The sequence below is a fragment of the Hyla sarda genome, chromosome 10 (genome assembly GCF_029499605.1).
Source record: "Hyla sarda isolate aHylSar1 chromosome 10, aHylSar1.hap1, whole genome shotgun sequence".
Taxonomy (NCBI): Eukaryota; Metazoa; Chordata; class Amphibia; order Anura; family Hylidae; genus Hyla; species Hyla sarda.
The window spans coordinates 136,172,826-136,200,359 of NC_079198.1; the positions used below are offsets into that span (position 1 = coordinate 136,172,826).

The 27,534-nt window shown below is 42.4% G+C and overlaps 1 protein-coding gene and 2 non-coding genes across 4 annotated transcripts; all 3 read left to right on the forward strand.

Moving 5' to 3' along the window:
* The first annotated feature begins 1,295 nt into the window (after positions 1-1,295).
* TRIM28 (tripartite motif containing 28) lies at positions 1,296-27,534 on the forward strand. Of its 2 annotated transcripts, none has more exons than XM_056543008.1 (17): positions 1,296-1,945; positions 13,371-13,480; positions 15,713-15,845; positions 19,721-19,853; positions 19,944-20,060; positions 20,995-21,109; positions 21,329-21,475; positions 21,803-21,917; positions 22,470-22,648; positions 22,735-22,759; positions 22,862-22,904; positions 22,979-23,174; positions 23,734-24,005; positions 24,613-24,715; positions 24,857-24,931; positions 25,083-25,217; positions 25,559-27,534. In XM_056543008.1, exons 1-17 carry the CDS (start codon positions 1,696-1,698, stop codon positions 25,769-25,771), a joined length of 2,361 nt encoding a protein of 786 aa, XP_056398983.1. In that variant the 5' UTR covers positions 1,296-1,695; the 3' UTR covers positions 25,772-27,534. The 2 variants fall into 2 exon arrangements, with proteins under 2 accessions (XP_056398983.1, XP_056398984.1); XM_056543009.1 differs by having other exon boundaries at positions 1,298-1,945; positions 22,470-22,540.
* On the forward strand, positions 12,618-12,756 carry LOC130294746 (small nucleolar RNA SNORD94). The gene has a single exon (XR_008848618.1). It is a non-coding gene; the product is annotated as a small nucleolar RNA SNORD94 (small nucleolar RNA).
* LOC130294747 (small nucleolar RNA SNORD94) lies at positions 14,950-15,090 on the forward strand. The gene has a single exon (XR_008848619.1). It is a non-coding gene; the product is annotated as a small nucleolar RNA SNORD94 (small nucleolar RNA).

Consider the following 27,534-nt stretch of genomic DNA (forward strand, 5'->3'; position numbering starts at 1 on the left):
TTGCTGGTTAGCTCAGTGGGCTGTTTGGGACCGCCACGGTGAAATTGCAGCATTCCGAACAGCTGAGAGGACAGCGGGAGGGTGCTTACCTTCTTCCTCGCTGTCCGATTGGTGTTCTATTGCTCCAAGCCTGCCATGCAGACTGGAGCAGCATATAACACTAATCAATGCTATTCTATGGTATAGCATTGAACAGTGGATGCAATCAAAAGGTTGCATGCTATAGCCCCCTATGCCCCTCCCTAATTAAAGTTTGAATCACCCCCCATTTCCCATTTTTTTAATAAAATAATGTAATAAAAAATAAAAATAATTATATTACAATATAGCGTTAGATAAAAACCATGGTCAATGGCAAACACAGGTCCAGCCTGACGAAGAGGGGGTCCCTCCCCTCGAAACGCGTAGTCCTAGCGCTTTTATCTGAATACATTTTACTGGTTTTTCTACTACTCGATGGTCTGAGTACATCCTTTCTGAACCGACTTCCTTCCTTGGAAATTATGGGAGAAGCGCCGACTGGAGCACCTTTCACACCCACAGATGTGGATCCTACTTCAGTATACTAACACGGGGCACAAGAGCAGGGAGGGGGGTTATGAGCCCGGGGAAGATGACGTCAGTGTACCCCAAGCTCGATTCGAAGCTCTCCCCAAGCCCCTAATTTGCATAAAAAGAAAAAGTTGAATTGCGGCGAAATGGCTGGGCGAATCTGGAAGCCGTGAGTATCATTTTGATCAGCATCATCGCCCGTGTGACAGGTTTAGTGCGGGTGATTCTGCTGACAGATTTCCTTTAAGGGGTTAAAAGAAGTAAAACATGACAAACTATACAAAGTGTGTATCGTTGTAATTGTGCTGACCTAAATAACATGTTAGTTTGACCGCACGGTTAACAGTATAAGTAAGAGCCCCCCCCCCCCAACTTGCTAAATTCTTTTTCTTTTATCAATTTCACCTCACAAAGAAAACATTTTCGGTTTTGGAGCCTATATTATGAATTATCAATTGGTCCTGCAAAAAACAAGCCTCATCATTTGGGTGTGTAGATAAAAAAAAAAAAAAAAAAGGTTAGACTATTAGAGGGCGATTTACCAGTCTGAGAGGAACTGCTGTTGTTTTTATTATGGGGTGTAATTAATTAATTTAATTTTTTTTTCTTTTCACTTTTCTGCTCTTCCAGAAGCAATGAATATAAAATCATAATAATAAATAAAATGGTCATCAGTAATAATAAATCATATAGTAATGACTAATAATAAACCATATGGTCACAATCATGTGATATAAATCGTTTTATGGGGAAAGACTCGTCGAGTCGATAATAAATCGAAATTTCCAGTCAGAACAAACTGGCGCCACAAGATACTGACTGGAGTGATTTGCCCTCTCTGAGGAGCGGAGGGATTCCGCTAGGAGGAAAGCAGGTCCGGACAATCACCGTTGGAGTCAGTTAGGCACCACATGGCGCCATCTGTGTCAGGCCCCGCCCCGTTTCCTGACGTCATCGCGTTTCGGGGCACGCACTATTTTAATTGATTGTTCCGCCGCCGCTGCTAGAGAGAGCGGGGGTTTCTGTACCGCGTGTGTATCCATCCGCCATAAGCCTCAGCGCTGCAGAGGGATCACCGGGGAGACACCGCCGCCACCTACACCGTCACACAGAGAAGCCGCAGACGACACCGACCGGAGAAACATGTCGGCCACCGCGACCCGCGAGAAGAGGAGCACGGCCACCGCGACCGCCACCACCGCCAGTACCAACAACGGGGATAATGGTAGCGGGGAGCCTGCCGCCGACGGGCCCGAGCTGCTGGAGAACTGCGGGGTGTGCAAGAGCCGGCTGAGGGCGGAGCGGGAGCCGCAGCTGCTTCCCTGCCTGCACACCATGTGTAAGAGCTGCCTGAGCGCCGAGCCCGCCGAGGCCAGCCCCGACACCGGATCCGGTAAGAGCATTTCCCGCCACAAACAACCCCCCACCCCCGGTGTCACCCGTCCTGTGCGGGCCACGGCCTGTCCGCGCCGCCCGATCCCCTCCCCCTCCGGCCTCCATCCCGCGCCAGGCCCATGAGGCCCGGATACAGAACAAAGGGCTGCCCGCCCTGCAGGCCTGGAGGACCCCCGGGGCCCCGACTGATCCCTCCGGGCCCCTGAGTGCCTCTCTGTGCCGGGCCCTGCGGCTGCTACCGCTGTACTGGAGGCGCCCAGCGCGTGCAGCCTGGGGAACTACAAGACCCAGCGTGCTCTCTGACCTTTGCAGGGACAGTTATTCTTCCCAAAACTTTTAGTACTGCAACTCCCAGCATGCACCGAGACACATCACACACCTGTATTAACTAAAAGGCTTAATAATAGAACTCAACATCTGCCTGGAGAGGAACTAAAAGTCCCAGCAGAGCTCTGCAGAAGTCATTCATGTGCTTCCTTAAACTTTATACTGCAACTCCCAGCATGCACTTAATGTATCGTTAACTAATGGGATATAGAGAGAGCCTGGAGAGGTACTATAAGTCCCAGCAGTATCTCACCTCTGCACAAATAAGGTTTATACTTCCCAACACTTCTAGTACAGCAACTCCCAGCATGCACTGAACCAGTGTTTCCCAACCAGGGTGCTTCCAGCTGTTTCAAAACTACGACTCCCAGCATACACTGAACCAGTGTGCCCCCAGCTATTGCAAAACTACAACTCCCAGCATGCACTGAACCAGTGTTTCCCAACCAGGGTGCTTCCAGCTGTTTCAAAACTACAACACCCAACATGCACTGAACCAGTGTTTCCCAACCAGGGTGCTTCCAGCTGTTGCAAAACTACGACTCCCAGCATACACTGAACCAGTGTGCCCCCAGCTATTGCAAAACTACAACTCCCAGCATGCACTGAACCAGTGTCTCCCAACCAGGGTGCTTCCAGCTGTTGCAAAACTACGACTCCCAGCATGCCCGGACAGCCTCTGGCTGTCCGGGCATGCTGGGAGTTGTAGTTTTGCAACTGCTGGAAGTCCCCTGGTTTGTAAACACTGACATAGAGGTTTCCTGCAGTTTTTTTTTGTTTTTTTTCTCTCTCTCCTGTGTGCTGGGGAATGACTTTGAGTTGGTTGTCTGAGAATGCTGGGAGTTGTAGTTTTGCCACAGCTGGAGGCACTCTGGTTGGGAAAAACTGCACTGAACCCTCAACCGCATTTTAATTAAAGAGCTTAGATATAAAAATATTCATCCTGGAGAGGAAGTAAATGTCCCAGCATGCTCCGATCTTTAAATGCACTGAGTTTCCAAAACTTAGTACTGCAGCTCCCAGCATTCACTAAACCCTGTATCACACACATCTATCGGATTATCGGCAAGGTGATTACCGATAACGTCCAAAATCGTGAATATCGGCCAAACTGATAATCGGTCGATCCCTACTATATAGAACTGTTAGTACTTGTACCCTGTGAGAAACTACAAGTCTCAGCATTCACAGGCCTCTACAGTAATCTAGTACAAGAACATCCGATGTGCACCGAACCCTGCATTACACAGCTCTAAATATAAAAAGACTACAAGTCCCAGCATGCTCCAACCTCTGCACATAAATGCGGGTAGCTATACCTTTCAAAGCTTGTAGTACTACAACCCCTAGCATGCACACATTTGTAGTTATTTACATGGCTATATATTTTTCATGCGTTCTGTGAGGAACTACAAATCCCAGCATGCTCCGACCTTTGCATAAGTCCCATGCACTGAATCCTGCATCACACTTATAGGAATTACAGGGCTGCGTATAACTTAGTATCTGCATCCAGGGGGGGGAACTACAATTACCAGCATGTTCCAACCTCTGCAAAAGTCTCAGTTGTGCCAATTTATCCAAAATTTCAGTACAACTTTTAGCATGTACTGAACCCTGCAATACTTGTATTCGTATCTGCATCCTTGACAGGAACTAAAAGTCCCAGCATGCTCAAACCTTTGCAGGAATGTGTTGTTTAACTTGACAGAATTTTTCATACTGCAACTCCCATCATGCACTGAACTTAGCAGCACAAATTTATAGTAAGTACAGAGCTACATATGGTGTCTAGTGCAGTGGTCTCAAACTGTGGCCATCCAGATGTTTCAAAACTTGAAACATCTGGAGGGCCATTGTTTGAGACCACTGGTCTAGTGTTTGTCTTGGGTGGAACTACAATTCTAAAACTACGATTCCCAAAACTTCAACTCCCAGCATGCCCGGACAGCCGTTGGCTGTCCGGGCATGCTGGGAGTTGAAGTTTTGCAATATCTGGGGGGCTACAGTTTGAGACCACTGCTCTAGTTGGTCTTTGGTGGAACAACAATTCCCAGCATGCACTGAACTTTACATAAGCATTTCTGGTAATTGCAGGGCTACATATACTGGTTATTGCACACCAAGCCTGCATAGACTAAGGGTACGTCCCCACCTGGCATATTTGCTGCTGTGTATGTTATTTTCCTGTTGAAGTCAATGGGTAGGAAAATACGCAGCAAAATATGCCAGGTGGGAATGCCCCCTAATAGTTATATGTAGACATGCTATTAATAATGTCTGCTACTGAGTCCATTGTGTGCTGGAAGTTGTAGTGCTCAAAGTTTAGCTTTGGAAGTTTAACCTGTTGCACTTGGGGTTTCTGAAGAGATTGTAGCATGCTGGTACTTGTAGTTCAACTCCAAGCTACACAGTTTTGTTCTTCTAGCCTACATATGTGACATAGTAGTTTCTACAGTCTTGGGTGGCAAAACCTGACATTCTGGAGTGGAACTACAAGTACTAGCATGCTGTGATGTTAAACTTGACATCTTCTGTACAGCTCTAAACCCTGCATCAGACACTTAAAGGGGTTATCCAGGAAAAAACTTTTTTTATATATCAACTGGCTCCAGAAAGTTAAACAGATTTGTAAATTACTTCTATTTAAAAATCTTAATCCTTTCAGTACTTATGAGTTTCTGAAGTTAAGGTTGTTCTTTTCTGTCTAAATCCTCTCTGATGACACCTGTCTCGGGAAATGGCCAGTTTAGACGCAAATCCCCATAGCAAACCTCTTCTAAACTAGGGGTTTCCCGAGACACGTGTCATCAGAGGGGACTTAGACAGAAAAGAACAACCTTAACTTCAGAAGCTCATAAGTACTGAAAGGATTAAGATTTTTTAATAGAAGTGATTTACAAATCTGTAACTTTCTGGAGCCAGTTGATAAAAAAAAAACTTGGAATACCCCTTTAAAGTAACTAGGCCTGTATATGACTAGTTTATCCAGTACTGCTATCCAATGCAGAGAATTCTGTGGGACTGAAAGTATTAGTGTGCAGTCACCCCAATAAACTGATGTGGAACTACAGGTCTCAGCATGGAATGTCAGTGTATGCTCTACCAATCTTTTGCCTGAGTCCCTGCTGACATAACACTACTTTGTAGCACAGTCCACAGATATATCCAGATCACCCCTAATAGGTTGCCACTCACGCGCAACGGCCTCAGCCCGGATTAGGCTGTGAGCATACAGGAAGAAGGAGAATGTCCAGCGCAGTAGAAGCTCAATTGCAGATAATAATTATTCTGACACGGCAGTACAGGTAAAAGAACAGCAGTGACGCGTTTCGACCGCTTAAGCGATCTTAGTCATACTGGTATGCCAGTATGACTAAGATCGCTTAAGCGGTCGAAACGCGTCACTGCTGTTTTACCTGTATTGCCGTGTCAGAATAAATATTATCTGCAATTGAGCTTCTACTGCGCTGGACATTCTCCTTCTTCCTGAACACTACTTGTACAATTGTGGTTCTGAAAGTGACAGCATTGAACCTTGGGTTTTGCTGTTGTAGAACCTAAAGTACCAGGATGTACTGATCTCTGCAGGGCTCTCCTGTATGTGCTGAATGGGGTTATCCGAAGTTTAATATGCCCCCTATACACAGCATGGCTAAGGCTGGGTTTACACTATGTTTTTGCCATACTGTTTTCAATCCGTTTTTCTAAAGAAAACCGTATGGCAAAAAAACGGATGGAACAGTATGGAAAAAAGTAAAACGTATGTGTTTTTAAACAGTATACTGTTTTTAAAAGTGCATACAGTTCCGTCAGTTTTTATAGAAAAAAACCCATACGTTTTTGAAAATGTTGGCCATTTTTAATGGGAGGGGTCTTGGGTGGGGACTTTAGGATTCAAATGCGCATGTGCAAAGTAAAAACGTATACGTTTTTCCCGTATGGAACCGTATACATGTGCGTTTCCCATTGACGTCCATGTTAAAATAAAAAACTTATGCGGTTGCAGTACGGTTTTTAAACCGGAGACAAAATCGTGGTCAACCACGGTTTTGCCTCCGGTTTAAAAACCGTACTGCAACCGCATATCCTGAGTGAATGAAGCTGCAGAGCATATGCTTAACCTCTAATCCATTCACTCTCTGGTATTTGACTGTGTACATACATGTAATATCGAAGTCTCCACCTTGTAATCTTTACTTTTGACCACAAGTACCAGCATGCAAAGCCCCAAGTAATTTGTGGAACCACAAGTACCAGCATGCTTTAACCTATTGATAATGTCTACATGTGCAGTATTGCTTTTGTTTTGGTGTGAATGTATGAGCTGTGCCATTCTAGGCCTGCTGGGAGTTGTAGTTGGCAAAGGCTGGAGTGCCACATGTTGCAGAGTCTTAATTCCCTCCAGTTTCAGTGAAGGTGAATGCATCCTATTGTTTCTTGCTATCAGCCAGATGTTTTTCCTCTGTGGGGTGAGTGACAGGAAGTGCCGATAACTACCCCCCTCCCTCATTGTCTAAAGTGCTGCAATACCAGGAACATTTGCATACATAGCTGTGAATGGTATTAGCAGCTAAAGTAACCGTAAACGTTAGGTAAATAGGCAGGCTTTAGGGGTCTGCAACGTGGCTCTAGCTGTTGCTAACTACAACTCTCAGCATGCCCTAAAATCTGTTACTCATCTGTAAAAATGTTATGTACCTTAGAAGATAAGGTAAAAACTTAAATTGGGATGGCAAGAATGGGTTAAATGGTACGTTTCATGAGGAATATCAATATATTTGTTAAGCCTATTTAAATTACTTTTGTAATATACTTCATAAAATGTTGTAACTGTGTTAAATTGACCCCTAAATGTTTGGCCACATTCTGGTCCTGCCTGCAGATTGTCTCCTGCAGAAACATTGGTAAGACAAGTCAGATAATAATGCACATGGTACCTCAGTACTGAGTATAGAGCCAAATTAGGGCTTTACGATATATTGCAAAAGCAATCGAATCGCAATTTTTGCTTTTTGCGATATAGCATGCGGGAGGCGGCCAGAGCAGGTAAAAACAAATTTAAATACTAAGTCACTGTTTTCCAACCAGGGTGCCTCCAGTTGTTAAAAAACTACAACTCCTAGCATGGCATGCTGGGATTAGTGGTTTCACAACAGGGAGAAAATAAAAACCTTCTGCTCACCTACTCCTTGTCCCTGCAGGTGCTGTTTGTCTCCGTGCAGTCCGATGTCTCCTCTCTTCTCCATACAAGCAGTAGGACCTTTCCCTTTTCAGCCAATTTCTGGCCGCAGTGGTGTCACGTGTCAAGCCAGTGATTGGCTGATGGAGAAAGGTCTTTTTTTTGGCTGAAAACACACTAGGTTTTGGAAGATTTGAGAGCCGTCCGGGAAACGAAGTGTATTGCTGCAGTACAAAAAGCTACCTACCGGGGGGAGGGGCGGCAGAGAGATGTGAAATGGGCGTTGGGCATAAAATAGGTGGATAGATGTGAAATGGAGAAGATTGGACATGAAATGGAGAAGATTGGACATGAAATGGGGGGGGGGGATTTCACCATTTATTTATTATATCGCAATCACACATTTTTTCCCCGTATCTCGTGCAGCCCCAAGATAAGTAATTTAGTTCCCTTTGAGCTTAATTAGACTGTAGTCCTCATACCTTCAGTGCTTAATGCTAAATATTTCTGCTCCCTTTGCAATCTGTTGGGCAGAGCTGACACACTATAGAGTTCAGTGCAGAATGCTGAGGGTGGTGCGGTCACGGCTTTTCCCAGTCTGTGGAGCTTACTGAGACTGAGTAGAAGATACAGAGCAATAATAAAAATAAAGGCAGGGGGTGGTAAATGTTCATTATCTACAAAGAAGTTCAAAACAATATATTCCAATACTCTTTTGGGTTTTATCATCTCTGCTTGCTGTAATCTTGTACCGTGATCCCTCAACATACCCTATTAAAGGAGTAGTGTAGTGAAAGATAACTTATCCCCTATCCAACTGATAGGGGATAAGTTATAGATCACTGGGGTCCCAGCGGTCGAAACCCCCCCCCCCCCCCGCGATCTAGAACTTATCCACTATCCCTTGTATTTGTCACTGCACTACTCTAATTGTTCCCGGACCACATTGTATGTTGATACCTATGGAAAACTGCAAGCAAGGTGCATCCTGGCTCACCCAAATTGCAGTTCAATCAAGTACGGACCTCACCATAGGTAATATAACAGAAGAAAGTGTGTCCAGCTGGAGAACTCGTGCAATGAGTAAGGCCTCTATTTAGGCTGAAACGCATCACTTTACCTGTCTGCACTTGTATCTGCATATGATAATGGAATAAACTTGAAGTTTTATTGCACAAGTTCTTCGGCTGGACATCCACTTTCTTCTGCTATGGAAAACTGGTAATGGGTTCTGAAGCTGCAGAAATATGTTCGCAAAATAAGAACGGCCTAATAAAAGCATTTGTGTACGATTGCAGCGTGTCCGACTGCCAGGATCCCTACTAGTAGCCCCCATTTGAATGCAGTACAGACAGGGCTCAAGTCCTGCAGGAATTCATGTGAATGGAGTTCCTGCACTTTTTCCACAGCAGAAACACTGTTCCAATTAGCAGGAGTCCTGCAGGACTAACCCTTGAGTGGAAATCTTGTGTGAGTACAGGGGTGTGGAAATTTAATAAACTACTTGTCCACAGGACTACAACAGAGCAAAATCTACTTGTCCCTCATGACGATCCACTTGTCCTGGCCATTTTTTGCTTTTAGGTTATGTTCGCACGTACGCTGGTTTGATGCACAGGATATTCTGCTGCAGATTTCATTGTAAACTAAATGACTGAGCACAGCTTCTAATTAGCAGTTACAAATCCTGTATGTGTGTACCTGCCCTTACACTCTCGTTTTTTCCTCCTCGCCCTATCATAGCCATAACTAGCTTCTATAATGATACCTTAACTTTTCCATAACATATGCTCCGAAACAAAACATTAGTGAGGTTAAATTGAAATAGTGAGAGGTAACTGCAAATTTGGTAGTGGTCTTTTTTACGCCGTTTACATTGTGGTTGAGCTAACATGTTAGTTTGATACTTAAAGGGGTTATCCAGGAAAAAACTTATGTATCAACTGGCTCCAGAAAGTTAAACAGATCTGTAAATAACTTCTATTAAAAAATCCTAATCCTTTCAGTACTTATGAGCTTCTGAAGTTAAGCTTGTTCTCTTCTGTCTAAATCCTCTCTGACACGTGTCTCGAAACGCCCAGTTTAGAAGCAAATCTGGGCGTTTCCAGAGACAGGTGTCATCAGAGGATTTACACAGAAAAGAACAACCTTAACTTCAGAAGCTCCTAAGTACTGAAAGGATTAAGATTATTTAATAGAAGTAATTTACAAATCTGTTAAACTTTCTGGAGCCAGTTGATATATATAAAAGTTTTTTTCCTGGAATACCCCCTTAAGGCCGTCCATATTGTAGCAATACCAGATTTGTACAGTTTGTCATGTTTTAATTTAAAAAAATGTTGCTTTTGTTTTGTTTTTTTTTTAGATTTTTTTCGCATACAAGGATGTGAGGGCTCAATTTTTTGCGCCATAATTTGTTTTTGTATCGGTACCATTTTGTTATTGATGTGACTTTTTAATCACTTTTAACTTTTTTTTTTTTCTGGGATATTAGAAAAATTGCAATTATTTGGTTTGTTTTATTTTTTTTTTTTACATTCATGTAATTTACCGTATGGGATACATAATGTTATATTTTAATAGTTCGAACAATTACGTACGCAGCAATACAAAATATGTTTATTTTTATTATATTTTCATTTTTTTATATAGGAAAAGGGGGTGATTTGAACTTTTAATATGGAAGGGGCTAATGTGTGTCTTATAAACTGATTAAAACCTTTTTTTTTCTTTTCTATTTTTACTTGGTCCCTTAGGGGACTTATAGGAGGAATCATTAGATTCCTCATACAGATCAATAAGAGTTCTATTGAACTCTGTTACCTGTGTGCTCTGCGATCCATTGATGGAGCCTAGTCCAGCCAGGATCAATGACAGAGCCATGGACACCAGGGAAGCAGAGGTAAGACTTCTGGCTACCTCTGTAGTGGATCGTATAGTGCAGTGTTGGCTGTCCGGGCATGCTGGGAGTTGTAGTTGTGCAACAGCTGGAGGCACCCTGGTTGGGTAACACTGGTATAGTGGACTACCACTTCATTCACACGGTGCACTTAGGGACTGCTGTTCTGAGTGGGGGTCCAGGACAACCCCCCCAAGTGAACATACATTTATCGTCTTTCTATGAAATATATGAAATGTAATACTGTTAGTAAGCCAGTACAGAACAGGGACCCTTACCATTTATTCTAACTTCCCCTTTTTCCTATGATGTAAAATAAACAAAGCTGCAGCAGCTATAGTAATGCTACTTCTGTATATTGTATGCAGTGACTTAATGTTCCTGGTAGAACTTTGATGCTGGTTGGCTGACAGCTTGTCTGTATATTCCAGGCAATCACTGTACACCAGTGATCTTCCCTCAACTCCTGCCAGACATCAATGCTTGTTACAAGCACTGCCCACAGGAGCCAACTAGTACAGCCACAACCTGCCAGAATCACTGACTTCTAACACTGCATGACGGTATTGCTGTGTATAGTAGTGTAGCATTGCCAGTGCCTGGGGCTTAAAGGGGTATTCCAGGCAAAACCTTTTTTATATATATCAACTGGCCTTGGAAAGATAAATAGATTTGTAAATTACTTCTATTAAAAAATCTTAATCCTTCCAATAGTTATTAGCTTCTGAAGTTTTCTAACTGCTCAATGATGTCACGTCCCGGGAGCTGTGAATGGTGGGAGAATATCCCCATAGGAACTGCACAGCTCCCGGGACGTGAGTCATCAGAGAGCTGTTAGACAGAAAACAACTCAACTTCAGAAGCTAATAACTATTGGAAGGATTAAGATTGTTTAATAGAAGTAATTTACAAATCTGAAAAAAAAAAAAATTTTGGCCTGAAATAGCCCTTTAAGCTCTTTGCAAGTCTGGGTCACATGAGGGACACACAGAGCCAGGACATGTTGCATTGCAGTTGGCCTGTCTTGTGAATGAGCTGTCTCTGTGTCCCTCTCAGGAGAGGGACAGATTTTTATGTCCATGTAGTAAACCATGACAAGTCCTGTAGGCGAACTGCAAACGTTATGAAAACCAAGAATTGTCACAAAGTATGCTGTAAAATGTATATCTTATACATGGGCTGAATTTTGGAGAAACCAGAATACCCCTATACTTGGCACAGGTCTCAGGTTGTTGTACTAAGTTGCTTTTTGGTACAATTGAAGTGTGATGTAGAGGTTATAGTCACAGCTTAAAGCTCAATGTCACCAATTTGGAACCCTCCAGACTACTACATTACTGTACAGACTGTTGCTGACCACCAATATAAATTTATTTTCGGGGAGACAAATTTGAAGAAAAGAGCAGCCAAAGGGATGGGTGTATTTAATTTGTTGTCACCAGTTCTGTTGTAGTAGTAGTCTGGGGGGTTCCAAGTTGGTGACAGTTGTACTTTAATGTGTGACCTGCTAACACTTTGCATTTTTGCCAAGACCCTAAATACACCACTTAGCTCAGTGTTCCCCAACCCTTGTGCTTCCAGTTGTTGCAAAACTAAAACTCCCATCAGGGCCGGACAGCAACAGCTGGATGCACCCTGTTTGGGATAACCTTAGACACAAGGTCTCTGCTTTTCAGATCTTGGCGAGCACAGGTTCTTAAGAGAAACATAGAATGTGTCTACAGATAAGAACAATTTGGCCCATATGAGGTGTCTGCCCAATCGAGGGTCTGTATAGTCAGACGGCAGCAATACAAACTGCTTAAAGGGTACTCCACTGGTCAATTATTTTTTTTGTGCCATAAAGTTAAACAGATTTGTAAATGTCTTCTATTAAAAAATCTAAATCCTTCCTGTACTGATCAGCTGCTGTATGGTCAATAGGAAGTTCTTTTCTTTTTGAATTTCCTTCCTGTCTGACCACAGTGCTCTCTGCTGACACCTCTGTCCATTTTAGGAACTGTACAGAATAGGAGCAAATCCTCATAGCAAACCTCTCCTGCTCTGGACAGAGGTGTCAGCAGAGAGCACTGTGGTCAAAGGAAATTCAAAAAGAAAAGAACTTCCTGTGGAGCATACAGCAGCTAAGTACTGGAAGGATTAAGATTTTTTTTTATTAAAGAAGAAATATACAAATCTGTTTTACTTTCTGGCACCAGTTGATTTAAATTTTTTTATATTTTTTTTCCTAATGGAGTACCTCTTCAATAGGAAAGTACAATGGTGGCAATGATGAGTCGCGCAGGGGTACGGACCTCGGCTGAATTATGGGAGCCGAATGCAGTGCTGGATATTGAGATGGCAAACGTGTAGTTGGCTGCTCGGAACTGGCCTGCATGAACCTGTCGCCCAACTGAGCCACATCACTGTACTTGGGAGCCCCTTGCATATTGTGGAACAGAATAGGTTTATCTGGGATTCCTTAATCTGGTCATATAGGGTATGAAATCTCAATAAGAAGGGTCACAGTTCGGGGAGTGGGATAAATCAAAAACTTCTGATTACACAATTTAATTTGAGATTGTACACAATTTCGATATAACCCAATGCTTCAGCTGTCAGAATGAATGGAAAGGTTGTACCAGACAGATCGCCATTCTCATGTGTTTGGTTGTTAACTCTAGAAAATTAATGGTCATGGGGGTGGCACTCACAATATAAAATTAGCCTAAAGTTGCAGGTAAACAAATATACTGTACTTAAATTGAACTGGTCCTTTTGGTGACTCTTCAGGATATGCTGTAGTATATGTACATAATACAAGACATCTACCATACACTATTCTCACGCAGATGAGAACTTGGTCTGTAGCACACCACAAGAAGTAGTAGCATGGTGGACATTATAGATCGGTACTAAGCAGTATAAACTGTGAATCAAGCACTGTGCGGAATACTGTCAGTTTATGTAATGTCATCATTTTGTCCTTTGAGCTTGGTACTAATCCGTTTCACATAATCTCTTGTACTTTTCCAGCTATGGTTCCTTGTCCAGTATGTAAGAATCAATGCTATCAGAAGGAGATTGTTGAGAACTATTTTCTTAGAGAGGAGGATGCTGCAGGCCAATCTGCTGGAACCATTCAGGTAAGAAACAAACAAGTGACAAATACCAGTTACACCTTATCAGTATAAAGGACCCCTCAGCTTTAAGACTCTTCCTCTAGACAGATTTTGATAAATCTCCCCCATTATGCAAAGTTGTTGAGTTGCCCATAGCAACCAATCAGGTCATTTCTTTAATTTTTGAAAAGACCTCTAAAAAAAAAAAATAAATTAAAGCAATTTGGTTGCTATGGTCTAAAGACAACTTTTCCTTGGGACAGGTTTTGATAAATCTCACCCCATGTCCACGAGAATAGTGCATTAATGAAATGCAGTCTATTAGCTTCACTTATATAGTTAGGCTGCATAGACATCAAAAGTTATGTCTGTGCACTTAGGAAACTTATTGCCATGGGTTTTGTTCCAATTCTATGTGTAACCGTATTAAAGGGATGAAATCTATGATGAACATCCCTCACAAAGCATTCAAATTGGCTTGTTGGAGCTTTAAAAAAATCTGCAGTGTGTTTCCTACAAAAAATTCCCATAGCGAGTCAATGACATTTATAAACTTGTAACATCCACAACTTTTTAGTCCTTGATGAATTTATCATGATTGTGGGTATTTGTGGTTTGTGCAGAGCTGATAATTGTTGCTTTTTCCATTCAATGGCACAGAGCCAGTCAGCAGCGTGAGAATCTGGTTGTATCTGATAGGTGAAAGCAAACATGGTCATCTTTAGTTTACTATAATTGGTAAAGCTTCGTCCCGCCAGTTTATGGATTTAATCTGGTAGCTGTTTAACTAAACAAAGGGGCAAGTATTCCTACTTTATAAGAACATTTTTCACATGAGGCTGTAGTCGAATACCTTTTTAAAGTGGAATGACATTTGCACAATACCCCTTAGACTTTGCTCATTTCTCTGGTTGTTGCACTATGTTGATACTTGGTGCAGATGAAGTGTCAGGCAGAGGTTATAGCCGTAGCTTATTGTGTGACCGTATTCCAAAAGAGAACCGCACTCCCAATGGATGATGCGTGTGCAAGCTGGCAAAGCCTGGGTCAAGGGCTCCCACAGATAAGTCAGACAAAAGCAGCAGCACACCGGTCTAGATGAATGTATCAGGCTTTATTTATCAGATGCCGCTAATGAATAAAGCCTGACACATGTTCATCTAGACCGGTGTGCTGCTGATTTTTTATTTTTTTTCCCCGACTGGTTATTGTGTGACCATCTAGCTCAACACTTTATATGCCAAGATACTAAATACATGTTGGCTTTAGTTCAGTGTTCCCTAACCAGGGTACCTCCAGTTGATGCAAAACTAAAACTCCCATTATGCCTGAACAGCAACAGCTGGAGGCAACCTAGTTTGGGAAATACTGGCTTAGTTGATAACATTAGACATGAGGTCTCTGCTTTTCAGATCTTGGAGAATACAGGCTCTTACCGGGGTCTGTATAGTCAGATGGCAGCAATAGAAATGGCTTAATTAGAAAGTACAATGGTGGCAATGATGAGTCGCGCAGGGGTACGGACCTCGGCTGTATCATGGGAGCCGAATGCAGTGCTGGATATTCTGAGATGGCAGACGTGTAGTTGGCTACTCGGAACTGGCCTGCATGAACTTGTCGCCCAACTGAGCCACATCACTGTACTTGGGACACCCCTGCATGTAGTCTGCAGTGGAACAGATTTATCTGGGATTTCTTAATCTGGACATATATGGTCTGTAATCTCAATAACAAGGGACACAGTTTGGGTAGGGGGTTATACCTAGTACTTCTGACTACACAATGTCATTCACGTGATTGTTAGGTAAGGCTTACATTATCATAAGTTGTTATGGACATAAAAGTGAAGCAGCTGTGCACTTCTCCTGGCTATATCCAGTAATCGGTGTTGTGCTGAGACCCTGTCCGATCAGTTTTTGATGTCTGTTTGAGTCTTATGTCATCCACTCACATTAGGACGCTGATTTCTGTGCTGGTGATACTCGTGGTTATGGTTAATGGTCTGTGTGGTCAGTTTCAGTTTATCTGCTTCAATTGGAGATCAATATAGTAGTTATCCCTAGAGTCATGTATTCGCAGTGTGCCAAGTAGGCTATGGCCAGGTGACAAGTTTGGGAGTTTCACTATGTCTTGCTGTGGTTTTGACTGTCTTCAATGTGTCTCCTTATCCTATATGGATGTCTGACATGACTAAAATGCTTAAAAAAAATGTTTCAAAATTTTGCTTAAGACAAAAATATTTTCCATTTGATGCAGAGATGCACCAGCTGTGATGACAACGCCATAGCAAATAGTTACTGCTGTGAGTGTGCTGAGTGGCTTTGTGAAACCTGCGTAGAGGCTCATCAGCGTGTGAAGTACACAAAAGATCACACCGTCAAAGTCACAAGTGAGTGATGTGTGGAGTAAAGTCTCCTAGACAAATTCTTGCCACTTATCAGTATATTTACTTGTTGCTTTTCTTTGCTGAATTTTTGCGACCATCAATGTGACTACATTATTTCCAGGTAGAATTTTACACCAGCTGTGTTAGTATTGAAAGTTAATATTTGGTGAAGCCAGAAGTTCTTGCTAAAAAGATGTCTAATATATGTTTTATGGGGGAGATTTATCAAAACCTGTGCAGAGGAAAAGTTGCCAATAGCAACCAATCAGATCGCTTCTTTCATTTTTCACAGGCCTTCATGAAAATGAAAGAAGCAAGCTGATATGTTGCTATAGGCAACTGGGCAAGTTTTCCTCTGCACAGGTTTTGATAAATCTCCCCCTGTATGTTCCTAACTGTAGCTATGAGAAGTCTTGTATGCAGTAAAGTCTATAACAGACCATCTCTCTGAGACTACCCACTTGTTAGACCAGACTCTGTTAAGGATTCTCAGTCCACTGTACATTATGCATAGTGGCCCCACTTTCTTTGAAAAGACTACTTTTCAGTGCACATTTGAGTGGTATTATCTAGAGATGAGCGAACTTGCAGTAAATTCGATTCGTCACAAACTTCTCGGCTCGGCAGTTGATGACTTTAGCCTGCATAAATTAGTTCAGATTTCAGGCGCTCCCGTGGGCTGGAAAAGGTGGATACAGTCCTAGGAGACTCTTTCCTAGGACTGTATCCACCTTTTCCAGCCCACGGGAGCACCTGAAAGCTGAACTAATTTATGCAGGATAAGTCATCAACTGCCGAGCCGAGAAGTTTGTGACGAATCGAATTTACTGCAAGTTCGCTCATCTCTAGTATTATCATAGAGGTTTGCTTTCCAGAGCAGTAAACAGGATCTCTTAAATGTGAGTCCATCCCTCAGATCTTTTGTAACTATTTTATTATATTTTCATGTGACAACACTAAAGAAATTACTCGGCTACAATGTAAAGTTGTGAGTGCACAGCCTGTAATAATTATTTAGGGATGTGCTGTTTTGTTGCCAAGGTTAAGAAATTGATTTGTAGTATTTTGAGGGCTAACTTCATTAACCCCCTAGAGGGCGCTTGGCGCACCAGGACGTAAAGTTGCATCCGGAGTTTGGTTGGGGCGGTGGGGATGGGGTCCTTGGGCTCTGGGAGGGTGTTTATCACAGGCAGGCACAGCAGCTGTCCTGTCTGCAGCGCACAGCGCTGCTACCACCTGTTTGAGTGAAAGGCAGGGAGCTGCGCTGTGCTTTTCAGTGCGGCTGCACTGAGATTTCAGACTCGTGCTGCCAGGCCGGCATGAGTCCGAAATCAATGAGCAGGGATATGTAGGGAGACCCCTAGTGGTCAGTTTTTAAAAGTAAAAATGATTTAAAAAAAAAAAAAGGCAAGGTAATTGCCTTTGCCGGTAACATCCAAAATCGTGAATAATGGCTGATAATATCCGCTGAACCAATACTCTGTCGATCCCTACTCATTTTGGAGAGTGAATTTTGCTGAAATGGTTTTTGGGGAGCATGTCGCATTTAGAAAGCCCCTATGGTGCCATAACAGAAAAAAAAACACATGGCATACTATTTTGGAAACTACACCCCTCAAGGCATGTAACAAAGGGACCAGTGAGCCTTAACACCCCACAGGTGTGTGGACGTCAAGTGTTCTGCTGGCACACTACAATGCTTATAAGAGAAGGAGCGCCATTGAGCTTTTGGAGAGAATTTGTTTGGAATGCAAGTCAGGGGCCATGTGAATTTACAATTCACCATGCAACAACTCACCAGCTTCCGTAGTCTGCACCAGGGAGCTGCACCTAATCATCGCCGCCGCCGGACATAGCACAGTTCCCCCGTTCTGCCCAGACTACTGTGGGTCGGCAGAGTGGGGGAACCTAACTTTAACCCCCCGCCCCTGATCTGCTATTGGTTGGTCGCTTCTGAGCGACCAATAGGAGGGGTGGCACCCCTGCCACCTCACTCCTATCCATTCAGGGGGATTGTGGGTGTCTTGGACAGCCCCGATCCCTCTTATTTTCCTGGTCACTGGAGACCTGTATGACCCGGAATTGACGACGGGCGATTTGAGGCAATCGGGTCTCAGGACCCCCCCCCCCATGAGTTTTCTCGAATTATTTCAGCAGGCATCCCATTCCTGTCCCCAGGGTACGCCCTTGGTCCCTAAGTGGTTAAATATGGCTATAAAAAGATCCCTGTGGGGACTAAAAAGTGTATAAATGTTACCGTACAGTGAACGGCGTAATGTAAAATAAAAAATAAAAAATAAATAAAAAATTGCTGATCTTTGGTTAAAATCACATGCCAGAAAAAAACGGATTAGTCACATATGTGCAAAAGGCACTGGTAAACACTAGAATTTTTTTTTTAATTAGTACACTAGAAAAGTATGTAAAGATGGGTATCATTTTAATCGTATGGACCCACATAATAAAGGGAAATTTATCATATCATGTATAGAGGTAAACGGTCTGCATCCTTAAGGGTTAAACACGCTTATACAGGCTTTTCCCTCACTACTTGAAAAAAAGACACTTTGCTACAGTGTAGTCACATGAAAAAAGCTAGAATAAAATAAAAAATTGTGGGGTGGACTTCCTTATGGGAGATACTGTGTATATATAATGGTAGGGGTGGACTCTCTTATGGGAGATACTGTGTGTATATATGTGAGGGATGGACTCACTTATGGGAGATACTGTATATAATGTGAGGGGTGGAGTCACTTATGGGAGATACTGTATATATAATGTGAGGGGTGGAATCACTTATGAGATATACTGTATATATAATGTGAGGGGTGGACTCACTTATGGGATATACTGTATATATATAATGTGAGGGGTGGAGTCACTTATGGGAGATACTGTATATATAATGTGAGGGGTGGGGTCACTTATGGGAGATACTGTATATATAATGTGAGGGGTGCACTCGCTTATGGGATATACTGTATATAATGTGAGGGGTGGACTCGCTTATGGGATATGCTGTATATATAATGAGGGGTGGACTCTTATGGGAGATACTGTATATATAATGTGAGGGGTGGACTCGCTTATGGGAGATACTGTATATATATATAATGTGAGGGGTGGACTCGCTTATGGGAGATACTGTATATATATAATGTGAGGGGTGGACTCGCTTATGGGATATACTGTATATATAATGTGAGGGGTGGACTCGCGTATGGGAAATACTGTATATAATGTGAGGGGTGGACTCACTTATGGGATATACTGTATATAATGTGAGGGGTGGACTCGCGTATGGGAAATACTGTATATAATGTGAGGGGTGGACTCACTTATGGGAGATACTGTAAGTGATCCGGCCACTTTGCCCTGTTTAATACAATACAATCAACAACCAATTGTATTACTGCTTTCACTTTTTCAGAACAAGTGTACCTCCAAATTTTCTAAGTTATAATTTAAACTTCAGAACCTAAATGCCTCAATGTAGGTGCCATTCTCCCCACCACTTGTAGCTATGTGACAGGAGATGAAACCTCCTGCTCTCTCCTCAGTACCCGGTGCAAGACCCAGTGTAATCGGATTATCTGGGTGTCACGTTGGAGACTGGAGAAAACTATTTAGGTGATGAATTGAAAACCACTGTTTTCTTAACATTTTAAAATTCAATGAATAAATATATTCGTACATATACATTTTTCCTGTGTAGATACTGGATGTACTTTGGTTTATTAAAGCTGAAGTTTCTATGGACCATAAGGCCAGGTTTAATAAAGGAGGATGTAATTCTGCAATCAGCTGATGTGACATCCCTACATCAAAATTAACTATAACTGGTTGACACAAGGTTTTTCTGTCCTTTTATTCAGCTGGCGCTAAAACTGAATCTGAACATACAGTGTTCTGCCCAGTCCATAAACAAGAGCCCCTCATGCTCTTCTGTGATACCTGTGACACATTGACCTGCCGTGACTGCCAACTGCAGGGACACAAGGATCATCAGTACGTACAGCTCAAGGATTTAGAGCCGGACCCAGTGGCTTGGAAGCAAAACCTTATAACTTCATTCTTCACTTTCTGATTATCCTCCAGGTATCAGTTTTTGGAGGATGCTGTCAAAAACCAGCGGAAAATTCTGTCTGCTTTAGTGAAGAGATTGGGAGAAAAACACGTTCACCTGCAGAAGTCCACAAAGGATGTTCATTCTTCGTAAGTATAATTGTCTAAACATCTTCATCTGGTTTCTGAAAAGTACTTGGTAATGGGCAACTTGGTTCAATGTATAAGTAGAGCATTAATGGCACATCTTTTGTGCCAGCTCCCTCATGTTTGTAGTAACTTGTATACCTCTTTGTTGATCAGTGGTCTCAAACTGTAGCCCTCCAGATGTTGCAAAACTTCAACCCCTGGCTGTCTGGGCATGCTGGGAGTTGAAGTTTTGCAACCTCTGGAGTAGGGATCGACCGATTATCGGATTGGCAGATATTATCGGAGGATATTCACGATTTTGAGTTATCGGTATCTGCATCTAACCTTGCCGATAATGCGTCTGCGCACTAGGCGCACGAATTGTGGGACTTATGCATAGGAGTTAATCCCGGCCCTGAAGCAGTGGTGGATCCAGGGGGGAACCCCCCTCCCTGAGATTGTGGCCCCTCCCTGACGGCATGGTGCAGCGGGAGCTGTCAGCTGTACAGCTCCACCACTCCCTCACCTTTCTCACGCTGCTCCATTCTTGCAGTGGGAGTGAGAGCCATGGTGACGCCATCCACGGTAGGATGGCGCCCAGAGACCACGTCCCCACGGCTTTCACTCACACTGCAAGAACGGAGCAGCATGTGAGAGAGGTTACCACTGCTCGGGTGTGGTATGGACGGGCAAATTATAAGTGTGGGGCACATATCGGGGGGGCATTATATGTGGGGGTCACAGGACAGGGGGTATTATATATGAGGGGCACATGACAGTCAACCCCCCATGTATGGAATATAATTGAGTTATCGGCTATCGGCCTGAAAGTTCACCGGTTATCGGTATCTGCTCTGAAAAAAATCAATATTGGTCGATCCCTAATCTGGAGAGCCACTGGTTTAGAAAGGATTGATATCTGAACCTTTTTTCATGTCTCCCTTTTAATGCACAGAATTCGTCAAGTGATTGATGTTCAGAAGAAATTGCAGGTGGATGTGAAGATGGCGATCTTGCAGATTATGAAGGAACTTAACAAGCGTGGCAAACTACTTGTAAATGATATGCAGGTTGGTTTACTTATCAACTAATGCTGTGCGTCTGTGAATCAACTTCAAGATAAAATTGGTGCTTGTTGATGGTGGGTGCGTATCATATGCAATGTCTTTCAGGTAAACTTGCTCAGGGACCGAGAAGCACCGGTTTCTTTTTCTGGCTTGAAAGTAAAAAAATAAAAATCTTTCAACTTGTTTTACCAGTTCTAAGCTTTGTTGCCTCTTCCCATACAGAAAGTGACAGAATCACATCAGGATAAGTTGGAGAAGCAACACTGGAATATGAACAAACTTCAGAAGCACCAGGAACACATCCTCCGCTTTGCCACCTGGGCATTAGAAAGTGATAATAATACGGCTTTGCTGCTTTCTAAAAAACTGGTGCGGTTGCCTTTCTTTGCTGTTTACATTCTCATTGTTTTGGTTTAAAAGATCTTAGGTAAAAAATAACTTATCCCCATTCCACAGCATAGGGGATAAGTAGCTGATTGCGGGGGTCCGACTGCTGGAGCTCTCAACGATCACTGGAACCGGACCCGGTAGACGACACACTCCTCACTGAGAGCCTGGGTCAAGCCCTGGAGATCGTGGGGGCCCCCAGCCATCAGACCCCCTTTGATCAGCTACTTATCCCTTAAACTGTAACTAGGGGATTAACGTACTCCTCTAACTGCCTTAAAATTGACCGGTTTGTTTTTTCACTTCCAGATATATTTCCAGCTGCACCGTGCTCTGAAGGTAGTGGTGGACCCGGTTGAGCCTTTAGGAGACTTGAGATTTCAGTGGGATGCAGATACCTGGACAAAACATGCAGAGTTTTTTGGTGAGAATTTTAACCCCTTAATGACGCAGCGATTTTTCGTTTTTTAATGCGTGTTTTTTTCCCCCTCGTCATTTAAATTCCATAACTTTCAATTTTTCATCAATAGTGCGTGTTTGCTTGTTGTACTTAATAATGACATCACTCGATTTATCACAAAATATATGATAAAGCCAAAAAAGATAAAAATTATTGGGGGGAGAAACGCCATTATGCAACTTTTAGCAGTTTGCGTTTTTACGTAGTGCACTTCGATAAAAATTACTATCTTTATTCTGTAGGTCCATACAATTAAAACGAAACCCAATTGATATAGGTTTTGTATAATTTTGCTAGGGAGAAAAATCCTGATGTGTGCAGAGTGTTGGAGACATTGAGGCATGGAGACATTGAGGCTAGGCTCTATACACTAGCCCAGGGACAACTGATTACAAATATTGTCTACATATACGTTATATAATGGCCAGAAATGGTGCTGTTCCTTATACATTCAGCTTATTTTAATGTTATAATGGTTACTCACTGGTGATCATGGACTTTTCTTTTTCCCCTTAGGTAAAATTGTATCTGACAAAACGGGAGTCGTGTCGTCTACTGCCACACAATCAATGAACTCAACATCTCAGGTACTTTCTCCACTTACCAACTTTAACCCGATGGTGCAGAGTAGAGCAAGACCTGGTGTTTCTCAAGGGAGAGCTGCAGGCGGTGGCCCTGGGGGCTTCATGCAGCAGGTGCAGTTTCTGGCCTTGTAGTCAGTTTACTGGTGATGACATTTCACTTGTTATAGGAGAACTAAATTAAAATTTTTCCTTTACAGCCCATGGATGACTATGATGGAACAGGTATGCATTTCCTGAAAATACAACTGAGGGGTTTGAGGCATTCTACATTGGGTAAAAGTTGCTTTCCTTTTCAGTTTTTAATTTTTATTTTTTTTCCTTCAGAGGGTGAATCATCTGGACTAGACTACATTGGTGGACAGAAAAGGTGTGTGTGTGTGTATGTATGTGTATATAGATATATCATATATTCTCCATTTATTACATTCACTTCTTCTGAAGGGGACGGAGTTCAGAGGGCGGTGATGTAAACGAACTGTTAAAAAAGGTTCCCCGTGTGAGCCTAGAACGTTTGGACGTGGATCTCAATCGTGATAATCAGCCACCGGTCTTTAAAGTTTTCCCCGGAAACACAAATGAAGATTATAATTTAATTGTGATTGAGAGGGGGAATAATGGTGGAGAGCCTGTAGTAAAGGTAAGTTCTGTTTTTTAGTAAAACACTTTTTTGCAAGGGTTTTCAAAAACGTTATGCACCTTCTTCTGCCCTGTGTTTCCACGGTCAGGCAAAACCTAAACACCATTTTTCTCTATTGTCATAGACCAGTCCAAAAAAATTATAGTTGCACTTGTGTTCTATCATAGGGGCATCAGTCCAATATTTGGCCTGGTTCAGACTGTTCATACAGGCTTGTACAAAAGGTCATGCTTTTTTGGTACTTCTACTCAGGTGAAGCATACTAATGGTTCAAGTTGTTGAAAATAACCAAAATGCCGATCCACAGCATGGTGGCTTTCCCTAATGTCTTATAAAAACTGTTCAACATACAGTGCCTTGTATTTAGCATTTACCCCCTGGAATTCTATTAGAATTAACATTTGATCAGCACAATTTGCATGCTTATGCAAGGCACAGTAAGCAGCTTTATTATGTGACTCCTAACAATCATATAGCTGTAGTTAGTTTTCACTGGTTTGTCTGAGGGTCACTCTGTTTTAGCCATACGATCTACCACTAAAATTGCTATTAATTGTAGGAGGAAGCCATGGAAACAGGCATTGGTATTCCCACAGTTGATTCCGGTGTGCGTTCTGCTGGTTTGCCAGAAAGTGTAACACCTGCAGTTCGACCCCAAAGCTCTACTATTGATGTTACTGCTGCTGTCGAATTTCAAGGCTCCAGTGGATCTGCAGTTCCAGAAGCTCGCTGTAAAGTGTGCCAAAAAGAAGGACCGATGCTTGCATGCAGCCAATGTAAAGTAACTATCCACCGTGACTGCCATCTGCCTGCAGTTACAGAAACTATAAGGTATTAAGTGCAGAACATGCCTTTGGGGGTTCCTTGGTCCATGAGGGGCTGTTGCTTTGGGGACTTTCTCATGTTTAGAGTGAGGGACCTGGATACTTAAGTCTTCAGTCTGTAGATGTATGGCTTGAGCTTCAATCTGACATTACTAGTGAATCTATAAGTTTTCAACAGCAAAAAAACTTTTTAGATGACTTTTTTCTTAGTGCTGAATTGTATTCAGACACTTTATAAGGTTTTTTAGCGCTGGCGATTCTAGTGCCTGTGATATTGGCTTCATACGATGCTGATCCATTTTGATTGTCTGGATAGCAAATGCTGCCTAAATATCAGACCTCGGTTTCCTTGAGCCATGATCAAGAACACGGCAACAAGACACTTCTCCTCTGCAGTAGAGGCAAAATCAATGTTGCTTGCTAAGATACTTTGCAAAGCATTCTAAATATCTGAGGCAGATTATAGCTAGCACTGGACAAGAATTACTGAATGCATTACCTACAAGGCAGGGATGAGAGCTTCTTTTATTTTGTCTTCTCCGACTAGTGGTTCTCAGTTGGTAGTAAGGTTGAGAATTTTGTTGATACTTTAACACCAACTTTTATTTTTTCAGCGGAGACTGGAAGTGTATTCTGTGCCACGACATGCCCAAGGGTGATCAAGGTGAAGCTGCTCCAGATGCTAATGCCACCAGCCTCTCAACAGTTGATCAGAAGGTTTGGAAACATAATTTAGCTGCAAACTTCCTTAGCTACTTGTTCTTAGCAAGTTCTTCTTCTTTGACCCCTGCTTTATATTCCTGCTAGACATTCCAGCATGCAGTATTATAGATTAAATCTGTAATTTTTTTTCTCTAGAAATGTGAGCGTGTGCTGCTGGAACTGCTTTGCCATGAGCCTTGCCGGCCCTTCCACAGACTGTCCGTCAGTGCGGTAGGTGTCACTTTTTATGAAGCTCTTATTAGTTCTATGATTCCTTCTGTAACTTGGAGTGGGCATAAGAAATAGAACTAATGTTTCAGTACTTTCCAAAGGAGATGAGAGAATATTTGGGTTTTTCATAATTGATGGTAACTTGTTTTAGGACGGAGAACCAATGATCGACTTGACGCTTATCCGAGCTAAGCTACAACAGAAGCTAACACCATATTATGCGAACCCTGATGACTTTGTGCGTGATGTTTGGATGATGTTTAGAAACGTCAGCAAGTTTGCAGAGGTGAGATGGCATTTTGTAATATATTGAATTCAGTTTAAGGTCTCTTACTGGTGGCCATTCATGGCGACTGCTGCGAGTTTTCTATTGTACGAATAAGATGGCTTCCTGGCCATCTCCCAGCTTGTTTGTGGCCGCTAGACCCGGCCCGGAAGCTGAAATGAGCAAAGTCTACTTTCTTATGCAAATTGTGTAACTCCCATTATTGGAGGTGCCTAAATGGAGTAGCAGTAAGTGATGCTTTTTGTGTAATTTCTTGGAGGCACATTGTGTAGTTTGTAGGGCTATGACATTTATGTAACTCATCTGCATGATCGTTCATATTTTTTTCCTCTTCTCTTTAGGATAAAGCCGTGGTTCAGTCAATCATTGAACTCCAGTCTTTCTTTGAAGCAAGACTCAGTCTTCTGTTTGGGGATCGCAAATTTTCATGTCTCGTGGGAGAAGCTGGTAAAGATGACGAACCACACAGTGAAAGTGGAACTCAAAGAAGTTCCCCTGTCAGCACAACCAGCGACAGTGTATCTTCTGTTAAAAATGGCACCGAACCAATTTAATGGAAATCCATCCTGATCTGTCCACTTATAGCTCAATTCAAGGTGACATGCGCATGTCTAGTTTAAAAGGAGACAACTGCGCTAATGACTGGAAAACTTCTATAGCCCTTTCCCCCTTTCTATATAGCGAAGTCCTAGAGTCAACGAGCGATGGATGACACTGAGAGGCCTGTATTGTAGAGTTAGGAAGCTCTTATCTGTTTCATTCACAGCTTGTATCTCATCTGAGTCAATTGTTTCTATAACTCCTTTCATTGCGTTTTCGGCTGTGTTTACCTGTTTTGCACAAGGAAATCGCCATGGATCACTTCAATGCCCAAAAACAGTCAGTGCTGACAAGACTCAAGATGTTGGTCCATACTAAGTTGGTATGTAACTAACTTTCTATACGGGGCTGGCATGTAACCACATCCTTTCAGTGTAGTTTATAGATTCTCTGTGGGGTAAGTCAGGATGCATATTGTTGTAGGCTACATCTTGTTTTATGGCTGAAATATATTCTCTTCCACTTTTCAGCCTTTGATAGCAGCCTAGCCCGGGACCAAATGTTTCTTTCCTGGCCCCCACCCCCCTTGACCCTATGGTTGGGCTTCCCAAAATGTCTGGATATGCTGAAGTGGTTTTACAGGCGATCACTCATTCAGCCAATCGGACATCAATAATGTAGACACCATATGATGCTCAGAGTTGTGTTCATGAGTTTTATGTGCACAATAGTTGCTGGGCCTCGGACTCCCAGTGTCAGATCGGGTGGACGTGTGTGCCTGGATTACACTTCCTAAATGGCATTAACCATCTTCCTATAACCAATAAAATAACAAGGTCTCAATCTTATATTGTTATAGCTGTCTTTGCTGTTTTGGGTAAATCCAAAGAACGTGTTACCTGTTACACAACCTTTTTGAATCTGTTCCCCTTTTCCTGCACTGCAGGCCTTTAACCAAACTGTTCATGCAAAGACTTAACCAACATTATTTTGAAGTCCATTTTGCCCTATAGATAATCAGATTCAGGTTCAGAAGTTGTACTGTGTAGAGCTTGGTGCCATCTTTATGTCATAGGGTCCCAACCTCCCACCCACCTTTTCCCCGACCTCCTATTTCCTTGATCACTTGGTTTAAAATAGAATAAAGTCTGCATTGAAGTTATTGTTTTATACTTTGTTTTGCATAAACACCGACAAAATCTAGAAGAAATCCCAGTGCGGAGTCTTGGGTCACTTGGGCTTTGAGTTTTTTTTCTTTTTTTTTTTTTTTTTACTCTTAAAACCTATATCCTGAAATTGCAATCAGGATATAGATATTGTTAATTTACATTTCACTTTATTCTTTTACAAAATGTTCACTAGGTTTGTTGTAGCTTATAAGACTGTAATACTGCTCTTAGGTGTCATGTGCCCTTTATAGATTTGATGAAGCCCATTGATGCTTAGTGACCATTCTGGATGAAGGTTCTCAAATTAAGATTGGACACTGATATATTAAGGATCCCCACCCCCAGAGGATGACAACATGGACAGATGTGAGCTGATGTGTATCATTACTGTACTGTTAAATAAATCGACATTTGCCCCTTCCCCACTACTACTGTTGTAGCCTTTACCTGTCTACTCATTAGCCCGTGTGCTGTCCTGTTTGCCTTGATACTAATGGAGATGCCTGGTGAGACCATTTTGTAAGAGCAGTAATCCTTTATGATGACTTGTTTTTTGTTTGTTTTTTTGTTTATTTTTATGAAATAAAGCTCAAACACTTACAAGCTTG